The following is a 16,397-nucleotide window of genomic DNA, read 5'->3' as shown; positions in this document are numbered from 1 at the left end:
CATGTTTGTGGTGACGATGTCTCCCAAACACCAAGTAGAACTTGTCACTTTACTTTGGAAGTATGATATGGACTAAAGAGGAGACATGCTTGCGGCAGCTACGTCTCCCGAGCACGAAATGGACTAGTCATCCACCTTGGAATGATTTCATAGGGTGAAAAGGAATCCTCTACCCGCTAAGAAACATGGACTAATGCTTAGGCTTTATATTCTCTACCTCATAGTCGAGGACGACTATGATTTAAAGGGAGAGGTAATGTCATAAAATATAATATCTAACTTTACCAAATGATTTTCTCATATTAAATTGATCATTTAATGTGGAAGAATAAACGAGAACAAGAGTTAGAATAGAGACATGTGCTTCTAAACCTATCTCAACACGGGACCAAAAGGAGAGATGGTTGCATCTCAATAGGGGTCCAAAAGGAGATGGTCTATCAAAGAGCAATGTGCATTAAGTGCTTCTAGACCTACCTCAATAGGGGACCAAGAGGAGAGATGGTTACATTTCAATAGGGGTCCAAAAGGAGGTAGTCTATCAAAGTGTACATCTAATGGAGCTTAAAAGACCTTAGGGTTAGCTTCATCAAAGACCTCCAATGGTTAGTGTTAAAAGTCCTTTGACCTTAGGCAAGCTAGGGCTGAGCTTGAGGTAGGAACCCGACCTAAGCTTGAGGTGCTTGTTGTGCTTGATGACTAAGGTGTGTGCTTGATGACTAAGATGCTTAAGGTGCTTATCGTGCTTGATGACTAAGGTGCTTGAGGTGCTTGTCATGCTTGATGACTAAGGTGTTGAGGTGCTTGTCATACTTAATGAGGAAGGTGCTTGAGAAGCTTCCCATGCATAAGGAGTAAGGTGCTTGAGTCAAAAAGAGACCCTACAAACTTAATGAGGAAGGCGCTTGAGAAGCTTCCCATGCATGAGGGGTGAGGTGCTTGAGTCAAAAAGAGACCCTACAAACTTAATGAGGAAGGTGCTTGAGAAGCTTCCTATGCATGGGGGGGTAAGGTGCTTGAGTCAAAAAGAGACCCTAAAAACTTAATGTGGAAGGTGCTTGAGAAACTTCCTATGCATGAAAGTCCCAAAGTTAGGGGAATCTTTGACTTAACCTTCCACTCACCCAAAAGGCACCCCTTTTCTCAAAGGCACATGGGACACATGTCAGACTCTCCCTATGCTTAACCACATGGTGTGCTTGAATGCTATTGGTTGGTCTAAAGAGGGGTCCAATGAGCTTCTAGTTCCATCGAACAAATATCTAGATATTTTCAAGCTCTCTCTCTCTAAGGGGTAAGGGGGACATTTGTCCAAAGACTACCCATGTACTTGAATGCATGCTGCATGTGATTGGCTAGGGAGGAGATGGGTCCATTGAGCTTGAAACATGTGTAAAGCTACAACTTGCTCCAAGCAAGCAAGGGGGGTGCTGGGGGGATATACACCACACACACAAACATACACACTCATTTGGTGGATTCATTCTCACTTGGTGAAAGTTGAGGAACTCCACCTCCTTCTCCAAGCTTGTGAGAAGTGGGAGCCTCCACCAACACTCTTGGCTATGGAAAGCAAATCTAGCTAAGAGTCATGCTTCAATGCTTAAGCTTGTCATCTTCTCCATCTTCGTTACTATGCATTATGTATGCTAGCAAGAAGAGTGATGATAACTGAGGAACTATTTCTTTCTCCTTTGGAATGTTTCTTCTTCCTCTTCCCTATCCTCGTTCCCCGCTAGCTCTCTCCACCTTCGAAGGTGTTTGAGGCCTTGGGACTGAGGCTTGGGTTAGTTAATGCTTTCTACAAGGTTTATGTTATGCTTGTGACGCATGAAGATTTCCATCTTCATTGCATCACCTAGGTCACAAGGAGCACAAATATTGTATTGTACCAAGTCTCTCTTGATGGGAGAAAGTATAATACAAATGCCTATTGGAGGGGGGACCGGCTCCATATGAATCCGGTCCTCAACTATTGTCATGTTCTCTAAACTCTCTTTCATGCTTCCTAAATCTTAGGAAATCCACATAGTAGTTTGCTCTCGCTTTTGTAAAAGGCATGTAGAAGTAGTAGAAGTGTTCTCTCTCTCTCTCTCTCTCTCTCTCTCTCTCTCTCTCTCTCTCTCTCTCTCTCACACACACACACACACACACACACACACACACACACGCGCGCATGTTTACACACGCACACGCACGTGCACACACGCACACATGTCACTTTCATGTGTGGCTTATTGTTCTAAGAATGGAAACTTTTGTTGATATTTAACACTACATGGATGGTAGGTATAAGTTAAAAAGTTTTTAAGTGGGACATGGATAACAACTAATAGGTTCGTTGACACCCATAATACGTATTGAAGGTGAGGATTCTATCTTTACTTAAGATCTTTTTGGCTTTGTTGTTGTCCATCACAGTCAAACCTGGCCTCTTTCACTTTAGAATAAGTTGTCCTTGACTATCTTAGATACAAAACACTAGAAGGATACCTCATTCTTACTATGATGTACAAAAATGAATTGAAGATTGAGTTGTTTTTATATCATTGTCCTTTGTCTAAAGCTAGCTGTCTTAAGCTATCTTTTAGTCTGTTATGTTCTTTTGTGTATAAGTATAAGTCTGAAAAAAGCAACACACACGTCCTAAACACAAGGTTCTCCCAAAAATCTGAAAAACCAAGATGCTGGCTTTGGAGATTTTGTCTACAAGCTATGATGGACCCACTGTCTATAATTCCCTGTTAGGTTGATAGGTGTTAGGTGGTCTTTTCTTATCTATAGATCAGATTCTGCTCACAACTATTGTAGTCGTTGACTTTGCTAGTTTCAAGTCGTAGGTTAATTTAAAATTACTTACCCTTGTGTAAATATTTTGATTCTTATGATTTCAAGAACATTCTCTTGGATGGACGGTCCATGACTATCCATAGAATATGGTTAAAGCATGGAAAACTTCTATGACTTACTATGGGCGACATCCATACTATTCTCTACTATCTAGCAAAGCCTTAAAACTCCGATAGGAGTATAATCCTCTCTGTTAACATTTTCACTTATAGCTTCGATGAGACTCATGGATTTCCTGATATGATACAACTCTTTGGCTTCAGATTTGACTATTCTATTCGCATCAACTTGATAAGGCAGTAGGCCCATACCCAATGGGTGTAATGCCGACTCATTGAGTATGGTGCCTAGATTAGGGCGGGTGCGCGCACGCATGCACACATACGTCACTTTCATGTGTGGTTTACTGTCTGAAAATGGATACTTGTTGATATTAGCACTATATGGATGGTAGGTATAAGTTGAAAAGATTTTAAGTAGGACATAGATAAGAACTGATAGGTTTGTTGACACCTGTAATACATATTTAAGGCTAATGAATCTGTTGTCTTGTTTATATGGATGCATGTGAGGACTCTATCTTTACTTATGATCTTTTTGGGTTTGCTGCTATCCATCACTATCGAACCTGGCCTCTTTCACTTCAAAATAAGTTGTTCTTGACTATCTTATATACAAAACACAATTATGATACTTCTCACTATGATGTACAAAAATGAATCAAAGACTTAGTTGTTTTTGTGCTAATCTTTGTCCTTTGTCTAAAGCAAGCCGTTTTTTGAAATGTTATTTTCTTTTATGTATAAATATAAGTCTAAAAACAACAAAACACACACACACACACACATCGTTCTATTGCGTTGTCTCCTATTACATAAAAATCTCATCATGGTTGTGATCGTGCCATGGAATCGCCAGGCATGTGCCCTCACGATGCATCTATAGAATCGCCAGGTTTGTGCCTTTGCGTTAGATTTGTAGGGCAAGGTGTGCATGGTGGTGGTTTTTTTTTTTTGGGGGGGGGGGGGAGGTAGCTTCCATGCATGGTCTTGTAGGTAGGTGTAGGGTTTTTCTGCCGAAAGAAACGAGAGAGGCAGGGCACTAGGAGGAGGATGACAAGGCAGGTTGCTAGGAGAAGGAAGGCTCTGACAGGAGGTACATGTGGGGCAGGATTGAGTAGGTCGCATGGGGTTAAGGCGGGCAAAAAGTTGAGGGATCTTTGGATGTATTCATGTATTATGTTTATAGATGAGCCAATAGGGCAAGTGGAAAATTTAAAAAAAAAGCATCTTTGGCAATAGGGAGAACTCTATATATATCCATGCATTTACAAATGTACATTACATCCAAGGAGAGGTCACATGGAACAACTTCCCTTATGGGAAAGTGGGTGACACCCAATGAACGCAACACATGAGCCTCAAACCCTCTACCTCAGTTTATGTCACGAAGCAACTGAGCTACTCACTTTAGTCTTTGTGACTTGGTTTGGGTTTTGTGCATACCCAATTATTATTTATCCAAGAAACTACACCTCCTCTCCTTTTATGGCAAATTTTTTTTTGGGGATAGGAAGCAATAGGGCCAGGAAAAAACATTTTTCATAACCGATCTATACTACTCTATTAAGGAGAAGAAGATTCAGGTGGCCACGCGGGCAAAGAAAAAAGAATTGAGCTGGTGTAACCTGAGGACGTCGGGAGGGTGCCGACGCTCGGGGCTTCTTTTTAAGAGGGCAAACGGGCGGCAACGGCTTGGAGGAAGTGGAGAGAGAGAGAGAGAGAGAGAGAGAGAGAGAGAGAGAGAGAGAGAGAGAGAGAGAGAGAGAGAGAGAGAGAGAGAGAGAGAGAGATTCTTGCTAAGACGCTTTGCAGCTGAGTGCATAGCCCATTGATGCTCGCGAGCTGTTGATCAAACTAGAGCTCGCGGGACCCATACGAGCTGCTGTTGAGTCGAGTTGCCTGTTGACATATAGTTTTGCCAAATTGCCCCCCCCCCCCCCCCCTTCTCTCTCTTTGAAAATGGGCTCTTGGAGACGGTTTTCTGGGCGTGCATGAGGGAATTTTGCTTGAAGGGAGAGTATGTATGCACAGTTGCTCACGGCGACGTATGTTTACTGCATATAGTGAGGGTCGATGCTAATTATTATATGCTACGAGATAGAATGACGTCTTCTCCTTATGATGTTTATTATTGTTGTTGCTGCTGTTGTGTTTTCCACTCCTGCTTTGGAAGGAACACTGCTCACAGAGCTTTCAGAGCTTTGGATATGTCTGTGTCCTTGTCGCCATAGTAGACGAGCCATGCTTAACAGATAACAGCCTATGAAGGATCAGATTTCTAGCTTTTGACTTTTTCAATGCAAAAGACTCTTGATGTCTCATGTTGCCCTTTGCGCTCTCTGCATGCACTACCATTCCATTTACATTGGTCCCATTGTTTACTGAGTCCCACTCTTCTTCTTGTGTGCGTCCTGCATATTTTTGTGCAACAATGACATCCTCATTGTGTTCCTCAGAGGAGCTCTCAACTTGCAGCAGGAGTGCCTTTACATTGTTAGGGAGATCACTTATCAAAATACCACCCGCCATTGCTGTCCTTACTTGCTCAAAGAAAATCACTTGCACACCACTCTTAAAGGTAACCTTTCAAGATCGTCAGCTGGATAGAGATGCGGCCAAGTTGTGTAAAAAGAAGGGGCCGTGAACAACCTGGACGGCTACAGGGGAGAAGGGAGCCACGAGGGGAGGCCTTGACGAGGAGGGAGAAGGAGCGATGCAGATAAAAGGAGTGCCGCGGTGGAGAAGGGAGTGTGGCCTCCGAGTGGTGTAGCTAGGCAAGTCCACAAGCGATAGAGAGCAGCAAGAGAAAATTAGAAAAAGGGGCTCTGGTCTCACGCAGGGAGCAGGGACGAGAGGTGCTAGGTGCAGAAGACAGAGGCGCAAGGCCTCGGGGGTTGGGAGGTGAGCTTCCTTGCTACAGAAGGCAGTGCACCAGAGGGTCAAAGCCGTGTTCGAGAAAAATCATTTTTCCAAACATACAAATTCCTTTCCTTGCTTTTGTAGGAAGAAATTTTAGAAAATTAGGTTACTTTTTTGAGATTTTACACTATATTTCTCTGTTTTGGAGCGGAATTTCTCCTTTTCCCCTTGCCCTCAATCGGCAGTTTTGAAATTAAAAATGGCAAGATATTACACTGAGACACATTTTTCTCAAACACTCAGATGGCTAAGAAGGGAGAGAGCGTTGCAGTTAAAAGGGGCCATGAATTGCATGGACAAGGGGAGGAGCTCCTTGGGAGGAAACACCTACAAAGAATTTGTGAGTGCACAATAGTCTCTATAACGATGAACCTGTTTAAGGATGAGTTGAGGAATCAGATTGGGGTTTTATACCCACAAGTTGGAGTCGTAAAAATCACAAGCAGTGCTAGAAAAATACATTTACCCTAACCGGTGAAAATAAGGGCAAACTTGAAATTCTCTCGGTTTTTTTTAAGGCAAGCCCAAGATCTAACTGGTATGTTACAATTTCAGGCCGTTAAAATGCACTTGACCCCTGTTTTTTCCTAAGTACAGTGGTCACAAGTTACAACAACTAGGCTCGTTTAACGACTCAATTATGGACTTTTCAACTAATCCAATAGTTTTGTTGCAATTTTTGTGCTAAAAAATACTAATTTTTTTAATCATATACCTAGGTTTAGTGCAATTCCCCTTCCCACCTACATATTTTTTTATTTGAAAATGATAAAGTCTACAATTTAGTGCAATCTTTTCTAAATACGGCTTGATGAGAGAGACGGTACTTATTTGCCCATCCTGCCCGCCGCCACAATATTTGCCACGTGCTCCACCCCCCTTCACTCTAAGACACCTACCATCCGTCAGTTTTGTTGCAATTTTTATTTTATACCCACAATCTGGAGTCATCAAAGTCACAAGCAGTGCTAGAAAAATACATTTTCCCTAACCGTTGAAAATAAGGAAAAACTTGAAATTCTCTCGGTTTTCTTAAAGGCGAGCTCAAGAGCTAATGAAGATTTTACAATTTCAGCCGGTTTAAATACACTTGACCCCAATTTTTCCTTAGCACACTGGTCAAAAGTTCCAACTACACCTGCATAACACCTCAATTATAGACTTTTAACTAATCCAACAGTTTTGTTGCAATTTTTATGCTTAAAAAATACTAAAAGTTTTGATCATATACCTACATTTAGTGCAATTCCCCTTTCCACATGAACAATTTTAAATTTGAAGACAATGAAGTCTATGATTTAGTGCAATCTTTTCTAAATACTGCTTGATGAGAGAGACGGTCCTTATTTGCACATCCCGCCACGGCCACAATATTTGCCACATGCTCCACCCCTCTCACGCTGAGACACCTGCCATCCGTAAGTTTTGTTGCAATTTTCGTGCTAAAAAATACTAAAAGTTTTAATCACATACCTAGCTTTAATGCAATTCCTTTTCCGCATACACATTATTAATTTATCATTGAATTTTTATTTTAGTTTGAAGATGATAAAATCTACAATTTAGTGCAATCTTTTTTGAATGTAGTGGGTCAAGTCGGAGACGGCCCTTATTTGCCCATCCCGCCGCCACAATATTGGCCACGTGCTCCACCCCCCTCAAGATGAAACACTTGCCTTTATCTCAACATACCTTCACTTCTGCCACATAAGCATCGGTTGATGACATGGCACTCTATTTCGATGCACATGCTAACCTCGCCTTTCATGTCTACGTTAGTCGAGAGAAATGTGAACCCTGTTTCATGTCTTTGATTTGTTGCATAGAAGCATCATCTCACCGTTCTCTCCCTCTCTCTCTCTCTCTCTCTCTCTCTCTTTCTCTCTCTATCTCCTTCAAGATATATACATGCACCATCATGATTACATACACACACCACCATGATAAAGCCCTTTGTGTCAATCCAACAAGCACCAATTGGGCAACATGTGTAGCTTCCTCATTGGCATTCATTTCCATGCCAACCATCGCCTTCTTGGCAGGCAAAGAGAGGTGGAAGGAGATTGTAAAGGTGTCACATGCATGGGGCATCTTGGTTTTCACCAACTACATCCTTGATCTCTGAGGCGGATTTGGGTTTGTTGCCTATTGGGCATTGATGTATTCATGTCGTAAAACTCAACCTCACTCACCTAGAAGGCTTTGACCTGTGGGAGAGAGACACGCTTCTCGCAGTCGATCACACGCATTATATATATATTGAATGCACTATTGAATGGTTAAAGATGATTTTATAGAACAGATCATATGGGGGATATGAGAGAGAGAGAGAGAGAGAGAGAGAGAGAGAGAGAGAGAAAATGAAACAATGGAAATTTGGAGAGATTGTGATGTGTCAAGAAGTTTATGGTAAGTTCGCTGGCTAATAGCATGTCACCTTATCATTTTGAAGAATATAACTTTGTTTTAGAGAGATTGAATATCTGATTTTATTTATCTTTTCTTGGTTAGAGATAGCCTACCACTCTACAATACGTGACATGGATGCACACGCAGCTACCAACATTTTTCTATGGTAATTAACTATTTTATCTATGATAATTAACTATTTCACAAAAAAGTTCACATGAGTTACACAATTGTGATATAGATCCATGGTTTTGGAGGGGACCTTTACATGCTAATGATGTTGTTCCCATCATTGAAGACTTTGAAGTTGTCTAGTACGGCAAAACAAGATTTATTGAAAATGGTTTATATTTTTGTGTCATGTAATGTAATTCATGATTTAACAATGAGTATGTTTTTGTAAACATGAACCATTATTATCGGCGGTATATTTTGCTGGGTGTTAATTACCATCATATCGATGGCTTGCAAAGATATCATCACAATAAAGTTTATATTGACCATGCCAATGTGAGTGTTGAGAGGTGGGGGACCAACTCCCACTTAATACACTATATTCATATGGTGACAATTATCCTCCAATTGTTCCGGCTGGAGGATAGAGATGTATGTGTTGCACTGCCCTACTCGATGCCTTGGGAAAAGTGTGTGTGGCATTCGACTTTGGATAATGCGGACACCAAGTGATGGTTCCAAGACCTTATTTTATGGATAGTGATGGTCATTTATGTACCTTGATATACATCAAGTGTTGGAATTTATGTAGCTTGACACACATCTTAGAATGCAGTCCTCTCTCACTCTCGCTCTCTAGAGACAAACTCCTTGCTCGATTTTAATTATGGTTTGAGAAAAAAACTATTAATTATGGTTTTATTAGGTTGATGATGATTTTTAGTGAAAGCTGTTGTAGAGTACATGAATTACTTGAAGTTGACTTTATTGAGTTCTATTTTCTGCAAGTGAAACTTGGTATATTCTTGATTTACCATGTCCATGCTAGAGAGAGAGAGAGAGAGAGAGAGAGAGAGAGAGGTTGTCGGGCGGCTCAAACGTAACTCTCCCTCATACACATCACCACTCTAAATGATAGCAATGAGCTTTCATTACTTTGATCTTCCATAGTCTCTCTCTCTCTCTCTCTCAATGGCTGAGAGAGAGAGAGAGAGGTGGTGTGGTGAGGTGAGGGATGCCAACAAGGGAGAGATAGAAAGAATGTGATGTGTGTCATGGGGAGATAAATAAGGATAGACACACACATTCACACACACACACACACACACACATATATTTATTTACACACTTAGGTACACACACACATACTCATATGTTTGAGCTTTAAAATATGTATAGGATTGGCTTGTTAATAAAAGCAAGTGAAATCCATCGGACACACACATATATTGCGCGCATGCGCGCGCGCACACACACACACACACTCTTAAGTACGTACACGCATACTCACATGAGTGAGCTGAAAACTATATAGGAATGACCCCTTTGTAAGAGCGAACGAGACCCGCTCTTCGGCAGGACGCGTGAGCTTGTCAAAATAAGGGGAAACTTGAAATTTTGCTGGTTTTCAGGTCAAAACTTGAAGCTTTTGCTGGTAATTACACTAAAACTTGTGTAAATTTGCCGGTTTCCTAAATGGAAGCTTAAAATCTAACCGGGATTTTATAATTTCAGCCAGTTAAAATACATTTAGACCACGGTTTTTTTCTAACACTGGTCCGAAGCAATACGATACGTTAAGCTTTGAAGTTGGCGGGGCCCAAAAATTCCCAAGTGTCATACAGAGGCGGCTAGAAAGAATCTTTTCAATTTTCAGCATTCCGAATTTCCGGGATCCGGGAAGGGACCACAACCTCAGCCTTTTTTTTCAGAAAATGCCGCTCAAAGCAAGATACGTGGCGAGGTGACACGAATACACAAAAGCGCGCCACGTGTAATGGCACACCAGCTGCAAGGTTGTTTTGAGTGCAAGCTTCACGATCCCCGCTCGTGTAGCCTGAGAGGGCGAGAAGAGGCAGACAGCCACAACACACACACACACACACAGAGAGAGAGAGAGAGAGAGAGAGAGAGAGAGAGAGAATAGGAGAGCCAAAGTGTTCGCGCGGAATCCCAAGCCCTTGAAAAAGTGTGAGAATGAGAATTTGAAGCTGCCGGTGCCTTTGTCAAGAGAGCTGTGCGAACATTTGCCACTCCCTTACCGCGGGACCTCGAGTTTTCCATGCCAGCTTCTCGTGCAGTACCCCTCCCCTCACCGGAACAATTTTCCTATTGTGGCCGTGCGTAAGCCGTGCTCTCCATTCTGGATCCAGCAGTGTGGTTTCTCGAGTAGCTCCATTCCGAAAGTATCCCTGCTGGTAGCGTAGTAGACTGGATTCTTTTCATTACTGGTACTGCTTTCGTCTTTGGGGTCGGAGCATCTGCGATGCTATGGCTGCTACCCATGTCTCTGGTCTCATCGTCTCTGCTGTCATTAACATTGCCCTAGCTACTGGTTTTTTTATACTCTACTCCGTTTTTCGCAAGCAGCAGGGCAATGCCTACCTCTACTTCGCACGTCACATCCTGCGCGAAAAGAAGCAGAAAGCATCTTCTGGTCACTTCACTCTCAACAGCATTATCCCTTCGGTAGGGTGGGTGAGGAAAGCATGGATGCATTCAGAAGAAGAGATACTTGAAAGCTCTGGCCTCGATGCAGTAGTGTACTTGAGAGTCTTTCTCTTTTGGTATGTTTCTGGTTCCCTTTCTAGCTACAACCAGCACTGGCTCAGTTTTGCTTGCCTTCTTTGCATGTGGCTGGTCTCAGCTGCAGTCCTTATTTGACTGGTGCTAGGCTCTCTTAGGTTTTTATTGTTCTTATAAATGTTCATTGTGTGACCTGAATTGCTTGCCAATGCTCATTCTACAGCTTGTTAGGCTTCATTTATATATATTTATATTTTTCTTTCACAGAAATTTGGTGATTAGCACATTTGCATTATGCTCATGAAGCTAATCTCATCACTCCAAGTGGTATTTGTACTAGCATGTGATGCACTTCTGTTTAGTAAATCTTTGGGGTTATGTCCATATCCTTGCGACTTGGCTTTCTGCAACAATGCTAGTTCATGGAATGAGTATCTTACAAGGCTCTACATCTTGGATGGTGTGTGCATATGGTTTTTGGGGGTTAGCTATTTTCTCCCTCTAAAATTGTACTTCCTCCTCTTGTTTTGTGTTTTTGTCTGAGCGTTTCAAGCACTTCGTGTTTTGTTTCGTTTCGAGGGGCCAAAACACATTATAATGTGACATTTTGTCCAGTCGGAACAAAATGAAGTGCGTTCTGATGCGATTAGGGTGCATTTTTCCAGTATCAAAGGTCCTCACTATGGGTTGCTCTTATTGTTGTGGATGGTGGCCCAACTTTGTGCTATCTTGGTGGTGTGCCTCACCAGTTAGTCAGGGAAGTTATCAAAGGATGTCGTCCTGGCAGCGTTGTACTGCTGGGACCTTGAATATGTGCTGGATTTGAGCAACCTTGTTCTAGAGTCATTAGCCTCCTTAGCTTCCTATTCTGGCTATTTGCAGATATGTTGTTACCTGTATTGATATATTGGTTTTTTTTCTCAGTTTTGTGCATTCTTGAAATCTCGAGGGTTTTTTTCACCTCTGGGTTGTCTTGTTTACATGGCCTTGAGCTGTAATTTTGCATGCATATTTGCCTCTTTTGTAAATTTTTTGTAATATCAAAAGGGTACAAGCCCTACATTTTTTGGGGGGGGAGAGAGAGAAACAAACAAAGAAAGCAAGATCATATTAACCTTCTGTGAAGCCAACTTAATTTATAGGAGAGAGCATCTACATCTTGGTTACATTTTTGTGGGTATCCATGCCTTAATGGCAAAAAAGAACAAAAGTGGAAGTACAGTGCTTCTGGAAAACCTCTTAGGACTCCTAATAGGTATGAGAGAGAGAGAGAGAGAGAGAGAGAGAGAGAGAGAGAGAGAGAGAGAGAGAGAGAGAGATAATGAAATGAAATGTTATATTAACGTCTTCAGAAGGCCAGCATGACCTTTGAGACCAAATCACAATGTGGTGGATCTGATACAAAGTCAGAGTAGCGAAAATGACAAAATAAAATAAAATGACAGAATAAAATGCTATGGAATACGAAACAGCTAGGTGGGATAGCTAAATCACAGATCACAAAAGATCCAGCATCAGTCGCTCCAACATCGGTCGCTGGCAGATCTCATCAATCTCCTCCATGGTCAATAGCCTGACTGGGCGTCGTGCATGTCGGGCTAAAGTGATCCGAATCCTTTGATGCAGCCTCTGTCGATGCTGTGTAGTCCTCCGCAGTCGTGGGCGTCTTGGCATGTGTAGTGCAACTCTATCTCAAGCTCCAGGTCACACAGGAGGCATGTCCTGGCCTCTGCTGGTACTCTGCTGTATCTCCCAGTCTCGATCCGCAGCTGGTGTGAAGATGTGCATATTTGGCCAATAGCACATCGTATCCCATGAGACAAGTGGGTGTCCATGTATCTAGGTCTCGTCACAAAACCGTCCTCCGTAAGCTGGAGAAGATGCTCTCTATAGAAAGCCATCTTTGTGCCCAGCTCCTGTGCTTGCTGTATCCAGGTCCTCCTGGTGTCTAGCTGAGTTGGGTCCTGGCGGATGAGCCTGGTGATCTCGGACTGTGTGAGAGTCAGAGAGGGTGCATCCAGTGAGTACTGGGAGGGGGGCAGTCTGTCTATGCTGAACCCATGCGCTGAAACCATGATGTCATCTCCCCATACCAGCATGCTGTATCTCTCTGAATGGCTAACTGTCGGGACTCAAGTGCAAGGCGGGCATTTCTGTTTCTGGAAAGTTCCCACATGTGTTGTATGAAGGAGACCGATCTGGTGAGCGCCTCAGCCACTAGTGGGGGGAGGGGGGGGCAGCTAGCTTTGCTCGGATAATGGCACGTGGTACTGAAGCCTTGGCTCTAATGAGCTGGGAGATCATAGAGACTAGTGGCTTCTCCATGTCCCCCTATCCATCAGTGCGACCTGTCCTCCCATGATGGTCCAATGAAGGTCCCCAAATCTCAGCTCCATAGAGCAGTGCAGAAGCCACTAGGGTGTCAAAGAGCCAAAGCTTCGTCCGAGGCTCCTGAAACTAAATATGTGAATACATCCTCTCCAATCTACCCAATTCTGCATGGGCTCTGTCAATCTAGTCTCTGTTGCTCTTCTCAATGAAAATGCTGGTCCACTGAAAACCACTCCATGGTAGGTGTAAGCATCTGTATACTCCACTGTCTCCTGGCCGTATGTGAATCCGGGCGCTGACCTCCTGATCCACTGTGGGGTGGTCTGAAATACCATGACCTTGGTTTTACCAAGGTTGACATACAAACCACTGTCATAGGCAAACCTATGCAAAGCATCCAAGTGACGTTGCATCCCCTCCGGAGTGTCGGAGATCAACACTATCATCAGCATATAACAATAGTGGAATCCATGTTCCTGTCAGTTGTGCACCTCTATCACCATCTCTCTCAATGTAGTCAGAAACCTCATCCACATACATACCAAATAGAGTAGGAGAGAGCGGGCAACCCTGCTTCACCCCAATAGTGGAATGAACCTTTGTAGATAGGCCCTCTGAGGTGCGTACATGCCCCACTACTGACCTGTACAATGCCATGACCCCCAAATGAGCTCTGTGGGTACTCCCATCTCGTGTAATTTGCGCATCAATCTAGCTCTGGGTACTGTGTCAAATGCTTTGCGGAAGTCCACAAAGCTGCAATAGATCCGTCTCCCATGTGATTTGCCCTCCTCAATGATGGCTTTGAGTGTCAAGATCTGGTCAAGAGTAGAAAAACCTCTCCTGAATCCTGCCTGCTCGGTTGCGCGTATCCCCTCCCTCTGCCTATCTACTCAGCTGCTGCTCAAGAATGGATGCGTGCAACCGTGCCAATGTGTGTCCGATCATGATAGTGGGATAATTCCCAGGCTCCATAGGGTCTCCTGACTTGAAGATATGTACAGTAGTAGATAGGCTCCAAGTATCAGGCAAGCCCTCACACATGGCACGGTTAAACATAACTGCCAGGAGCTCTACTAGTAGATCTCTGGCATGCATGAAGTGCTGAGCCACTAAGCCATCATGATCATATGCTCTGCTAGTCCTCATCTTGGCAATGGGTTTCCTCACCATCTCAGTGTGAAAAAAACACATGGATCGGGGGGGGGGGGTCGGGAAGGGGCGGCTGTCCAGGAACTGTGTAAAGAGATGATGCATACTGGCCCCAGGCCTCTGTAGAGGTAATTGCAAGGGGGGGGGGGGGGGGTGTGCTCATGAAAGAGCCGCCATGCCTCACGTGAGTCCTGACTCAAGAATAGCTGGTATAGATCCTGCTCTAGGTGAGCCAAAAATGCCCTCTTCTTCCGTCGCACTAGGCGTCGGAAGTCAATCTGTGACTGTCTGTGAGTGATGTCCCCCAAAAGCACCTCCCTCTGAAGTCTAGCTCTGGTCTCGTAGCATTCCTCATCATACAAGTTGTTCTAGTGCATGCTCCCAGAACGGCATCTCTGCTCAGGCTATGTGTGTGGGTATGCCTCTGCTGTTGCATCATGTAACGTCTGTCAGTATAGTAGTAAGCTCCTCCAAAGGTGGCCCTAGTTCTTCTGTACACAAGCGTATGTAGATCCCATCTATGTATAAAGAGTCCGTCTCCCGCGTGAAGGTGTAGCGAGTAGGAGTTGCTGCCTGTGGCCTGTGTGCTATGTAACAGACTTGGACACTCCCAAGTCAAGAATGAATCACAACACCACCAAGTAAACACTTCAAAACAATTCACAGATCACAACAGATTTGCACTGGCCCGACGGAGTTCCGTGCCTAGAGATATTGGCCCCAAAGACTGGCGCCCCTTTCCGTATTTCTTTATGTATTAATCAATGATCAAAGTACAAGAGAGCGGTTAGGGTTTCACTCTCAGACTCTGCGTCCAGATGCTCTGCAGAGTGAGCCCAAACCGCTAATTTAAAGTTTACAAGGGATGCCCAAAAAGCAGAGCCCCAAAAGCTTTCAAATCAAAAGCAACTGTTTCCCTCTCACAAGCTCACTCTCTCCATTAAAAATAAAGCATTGTCTTTCTCTGTCTCTCTCTCTCTCTCGCACAAAGTGCGTAGAGAAAAGCAATGCCCAAAAAGTTGCCTAGTGTAATTTCCGCAGCCCAAAAAGCACCGTAAATCACACCGGAAAATCCGGAAATCCGTACTGCTGCTACGTGGCATTTCTGCCGGCCAGTTTTAGGGTTTCAGCCACCTTTAGGGTTTCAGCCAGCAGTCAGGGTTAGGGTTTCCAAAAATTAGGGTTTCTGCAGATTAGGGTTTCTGACAGAAATTAGGGTTTGCAGATTTTAGGGTTTCTGCTCTTGGTAGCCACGTCATCACTTTGTGACATACCCCCCTCTTGAAAGCATTGTAATTGCCCTTGATTACGCCTACAAAACAGACAGAGGCCATAAACCATCTTAGCAAACACCGACTGTTAGTACCTACGTACTAGGAACACACATCTAGCACATGTACCAATCGACAGTCACATCACAGGACATCACAGGACATCACAAGACATTCAACATTCATTCGGATTTTAGACCATGATTTATCGGCAATGTAGCTAGTAATCGCATCTAGATCCAATCGGGACCTTATCGATGTCTGATTGACTAACCCCTATCGCAACCATGTATATTCGAGATCAATCGGACCAAAATGCTGTAGTCATTTCGTCAAGAACAAATCAGTATCATAATCAGAAATTCCATTTCATAAAGTCATACAACAGAATAGTGTCAGCTTTCAGTATCCCTGAAGCTCAAAGACATCCGTGACTCTAGTATTGAAATCAAGGCATCTGTTGACAAAGGAGCGGATTGACTTCCCTCTTCTGCATCCCACTGCACCATATCTCCAGCCAAGCTGAATTCTGGGTTCCATTTGGAGTAGACTATGCTAAACCAAAAGCATCGAGGTAAAGTTTCACAATCTGAAGAGTATCTGCCAGGTCCTCCTCCTCCATCCACTTCGCATCCAATGCAGGATAGTTCTTGAACTTAACCAAGAACCGCCTTCTGACTTTACCTTTATTCTTCGTATCCTT

General features: G+C 43.4%; 1 protein-coding gene and 1 pseudogene across 1 annotated transcript in view; one reads left to right on the top strand and one right to left on the bottom strand.

Annotated features, from left to right (window-relative positions):
- Nucleotides 1-5,105: 5,105 nt before the first annotated feature.
- LOC147440243 (uncharacterized) lies at nt 5,106-7,599 on the bottom strand (annotated as a pseudogene).
- A 2,836-nt stretch (nt 7,600-10,435) lies between these two features.
- Nucleotides 10,436-16,397, top strand: part of LOC147440242 (hyperosmolality-gated Ca2+ permeable channel 2.3-like) — an 87,959-nt gene continuing 81,997 nt past the window's right edge. Inside the window, exon 1 of the mRNA XM_086530030.1 lies at nt 10,436-10,981. Within this exon, the coding sequence (XP_086386156.1) occupies nt 10,686-10,981 (296 nt within the window). The 5' untranslated portion in view covers nt 10,436-10,685. The remainder of the gene's footprint in view (nt 10,982-16,397) is intronic.

This window comes from Adiantum capillus-veneris, chromosome 15 (genome assembly GCF_014529385.1).
Source record: "Adiantum capillus-veneris isolate H3 chromosome 15, ASM1452938v2, whole genome shotgun sequence".
Classification (NCBI taxonomy): domain Eukaryota; kingdom Viridiplantae; phylum Streptophyta; class Polypodiopsida; order Polypodiales; family Pteridaceae; genus Adiantum; species Adiantum capillus-veneris.
The sequence above is the reverse complement of the archived record's forward strand: the minus strand, read 5'-3'. Positions and strand labels throughout refer to the sequence as shown.